At 37.4% G+C, this 4,148-nt stretch overlaps 1 protein-coding gene across 1 annotated transcript; it reads left to right on the top strand.

Annotated features, from left to right (window-relative positions):
- Positions 1 to 775: 775 nt before the first annotated feature.
- On the top strand, positions 776 to 3,613 carry LOC111317830 (formin-like protein 4). The gene is made up of 2 exons (XM_022920300.2): positions 776 to 2,018; positions 2,139 to 3,613. The coding sequence occupies exons 1-2, from the start codon at positions 883 to 885 to the stop codon at positions 3,454 to 3,456; spliced, it is 2,454 nt and encodes an 817-aa protein (XP_022776035.2). The 5' UTR covers positions 776 to 882; the 3' UTR covers positions 3,457 to 3,613.
- Positions 3,614 to 4,148: the final 535 nt, after the last annotated feature.

The raw sequence follows: 4,148 nt of genomic DNA, 5'->3' as shown, positions 1-4,148 counted from the left end.
GTTTTTTATATAGTCAGCAATTGTGGAGGAGAACCTTCCCTTAATCATTACATGATTCTGAAATTGTTGATGGGGTCGTCTCTGTCCTGTTTCCATTACGGACCGAAGGTAACAAACATTTGGCTAGAATTCTATATTAAAATTATTTAACATTATTTTCACCTATTTTTAATACACAACAGATCTTAAATTATAAATAATAAAAAAATTATAAATAATAAAATTCGAATTTTAAATTTATTAAAAATTATTTTTAATAAATAATATATAAATCAATTAAATTAAATTTTAAATTTTACTTTTTATATATTTTTCGGAATCATTACTATTTTAATTTTTATTGATAAAATAATTTTATTATCTTCTTATCTTATTTATAGTTTTTAAATATTTCAATTTCTAATAACACCTTTTCATATCAAAGTTAAACACTTGAAAATATTAAATTAAAATTTTCTCACAATTTTTAAACACATTTTTTTCTAAATTTCAAACAGTAATACCAAACTTTTATGATTTACTGATTAACAGCTCTGAAAAGGTAGAGAACCATTTTTATCCACGATCCAGCTGCAAAGCTCAATAGAATAGTAGTACTATTAATAAAAAAATTATTGAAAGTTCCAAATCCCAGTTTTAAAATTCTGAAAAGAGGATTAGGCGAAAGCTTTTTAATGCAATCGTTTGAGTTTGACGGGTATTTTCCGTGTGGAAAGGGACCTGAACGGAAAAGGAGTAAACCACTATTTTTGAAAGTGTCAGCGGCCTGGTTTACCAAAACCAAAAAGCACAGGACAAAAGCATAATATTTCATTCCTCCAAATTAAACAAATCAAAACGTTTATTCCGTTCTGATCTTCTCTGCAGCAATCCAACTCTTCCATGGCTGTTAAGTTTCAGACTCGGATCTTTATCAACCTGATGGTTGTGTTTTTCATTTCTGTCTTACCTTTCGCTTATTCCCAAGGTTCTCCTCAAAATATTGAAGTTTTTTACCCATCTGCTCCATCTCCTGCCCCAGATCCAATTTCACCAAAACCTTCAAGTGCTCTTCCAGGTCCAGAACGATCATTAGATTCACAACCACCGCCACCATCATCACCATCTTCATCGAATGACACCAATAGTACTATTGCAAAGGCAGTAGCTGCAACTGCTGCCAGCACTATAGTTATTGCAGGAATATTCTTCTTTTTCATTAGAAAATATGTTGTTGCACAACGCAAAAGAGAGAGAGTTGGGGATAGTTTGCGGGGAGGTCAGGCTAGAGTGCTTCCAGATGACTTTGCAAGAGTTAATGGACCTATAAAGGGATTAATTGTAGATGAGAATGGTTTAGATGTGCTTTATTGGCGACAGCTTGAAGACGGAGAAAGCAAAAACGGCTTCCATAAAGAGATTTTGCATAGTCCAAAGGATGAAGAAGAAGGAGGAATGGTTCGAAAAGGAAGTCGAAGCAAGAAGGTAGAGCCTGTACAGGAAATTCCTCTGCTTCGTGGGAAGTCATCCACTTCCCATGTTCCACCTCCTGAAGATGATGATGATGATGATTCAAGTGAAAATATAGGTCCTCTACCTCCTCCCCCATCTCATGGGATTGTCCTAAAAGCAGTAGAGAAAAGGGAAGCACCGGTTCAATCAAAATTTTTGCCTCCAGCATCAATGCAACCTGCACAACCTCCAACGCCACCACCACCACCTCCATTACCAATTCAAAACAATAATAGAAGTCCGGTGACTCCTCAGCCTCCACCCCCACCAGCTCCTCCAGTTCCAGCAAAAACTCCTGTCTCACCACCTCCACCTCCTAACAAAGCGGGTGGTTCAGCTACGTTTCTGAAACCTCCTCCAGCAGCCAGTGATAAGTCTAGTAGGGGTAAATCAGGGGAGTCTTCTGGAGATGGTGCCACGGACGGAAATAATCAGATGAAATTGAAGCCATTGCACTGGGATAAGGTGAACAAGAAGAATGTTGGTCATTCGATGGTGTGGGACAAAATCAATGGCGGTTCTTTTAAGTAAGTCCAAATTTACTATTTCTCAATCTATAAGCAAATTTTATTCTTTTTCTGACAAAAAAAGAACAATGTTTTACTTTTTTACTGATTTGGAGGCTCTTTTTTGAATTGATTCTTCAGGTTCGATGATGATCTTATGGAAGCTTTATTTGGATATGTTGTAACAAATAGGAAATCCGCTACTGGTAGTAGTAACTCAAAGAATACAACGAGTACAAACGCTAGCCCATCAGCACAAATCATGGTTCTTGATGCCCGAAAATCCCAGAACATAGCAATTGTGCTCAAATCTTTGGCTCTCTCTCGTAGGGAACTCCTTGAAGCCCTAAATGAAGGACACGGGCTTGAAGCAGATACTGTTGAAAAGCTCATGAGAATTGCCCCCACAGAAGAAGAACAATCCCAAATCCTTGATTTTGATGGAGATCCAACAAGACTTGCCGATGCTGAATCCTTTTTGTTCCACATTTTAAACGCTATTCCCTCAGCCTTCATACGTCTTAATGCCATGCAATTTAGAACAAACTATGACTTGGAAATTCTCCTCATGAAGGAGTCTTTACAAACACTAGAGTTTGGGTGCAAGGAGCTTCGCTCTCAAAGACTGTTTATGAAACTCCTAGAAGCAATACTCAAGGCTGGCAATCGCATGAATGCTGGAACTGCCCGAGGGAATGCTCAAGCTTTTAACCTTAATTCACTACTTAAGCTCTCTGACGTTAAAAGCACTGATGGAAAGACTACTCTACTCCACTTTGTGGTAGAAGAAGTAGTCCGGTCCCAGGGAAAGAAATGTTTTATCAGCAGAAGTCATAGCCTTAGTCGCAGCAGCAGCAGCAGCAGAAGCCGCAACATTAGCAGCTCTGATCATTCAACACCAAAAGAGGAGGACAGAGAGAAGGAATATATTATGCTTGGATTACCAGTAGTAGGAGGCCTAAGTGCTGAATTCACTAACGTGAAAAAAGCAGCCACAGTAGATTTCAACACATTTTCTGGCACTTGCTCAGCTCTTACTGCTCGTGTAGCAGAAGTTAAACAGCTTGCATTGCAATGTGTGGCTGATGGAAAAGGGGGATTTGTACAAGAAATGAAAGGGTTTCTTGATCATGCTGAAGAGGAACTGAACGCTATAAGAGAGGAGCAAAAAAGAGTGATGGATCTTGTAAGAAGAACCAAAGAGTATTATCAAGCAGGGGCTTCAAAGGATCCTTTCCAAATATTTGTTATAGTTAGAGACTTTCTAGGTATGGTCGACGGGGTCTGTGCAGAAATAGCAAGGAATCAACAAAGAAGGAAGTCATCAACTGCAAATTATGGATCACAATCACCAAATTTACAAGAATCAAGAACCAAAATGAGGTTCCCAGTCTTGCCATCAAATTTCATGACAGGCAAGTCCAGGAGCAATTCTAGCGATACAGATGTAGATTCATGAACAGGAACAGATCTTCATCACAAAGTCTTTGTACATAAAATTCATACGAAAATTCTAGATTCGGAACAAGTATAGCAAAATTATTTTTAAATTCTTCCATTTTTTTTGTACTAAATTTTGATGATGTGGTAAATATATTGAAGTCTGATTTTTCTGATTCAAACTTGTTCCATTGGGTAAGCACTGGGAAAAGCAGAGGATTTTTGGACTTGAAAATTCATAAAGTAAGAAAACTGATCTCCATGATCAAACAGAGAATGGATTATGGTATTAACAAATTTTATATTCAGGTGTGCAGCTAGAAACTATCATGCACTAGTGAACCAATATTAGATTATGTACATCTTTTCGGAAATGTTTCATAATAGCTTTAAGCGTTGAATTATAGGCAGATCATACATTAATCATTCAGCTGAATAATCAATCATAAACATAAATCTCACGTCTGCACGTACAAGCTATCTTTAGAGCTGAACACAACAATGCTCTTGATAGAGCAAATTCTACCATTAACCAATATTTCACAGTTTCAGTCATCTGCTAATTAAGAGTTATATCCCCTTGTCCGGTACAGAAAATTAGTGCCAACATCCACAGTTTCTTCTTCATAACTATCCCCCTCCCCTTCCCCTCCCTCCCATCCCCAAAAAAAAAAAAAAAAGAAGTTACACATCTTATGTATGGATATCTTT

Source organism: Durio zibethinus, chromosome 2 (assembly GCF_047325235.1).
Source record: "Durio zibethinus cultivar Kanyao isolate XHJ-2024 chromosome 2, ASM4732523v1, whole genome shotgun sequence".
Lineage (NCBI taxonomy): Eukaryota > Viridiplantae > Streptophyta > Magnoliopsida > Malvales > Malvaceae > Durio > Durio zibethinus.
Note: the sequence above shows the minus strand (reverse complement) of the source record. Positions and strands in the feature narration are given on the sequence as shown.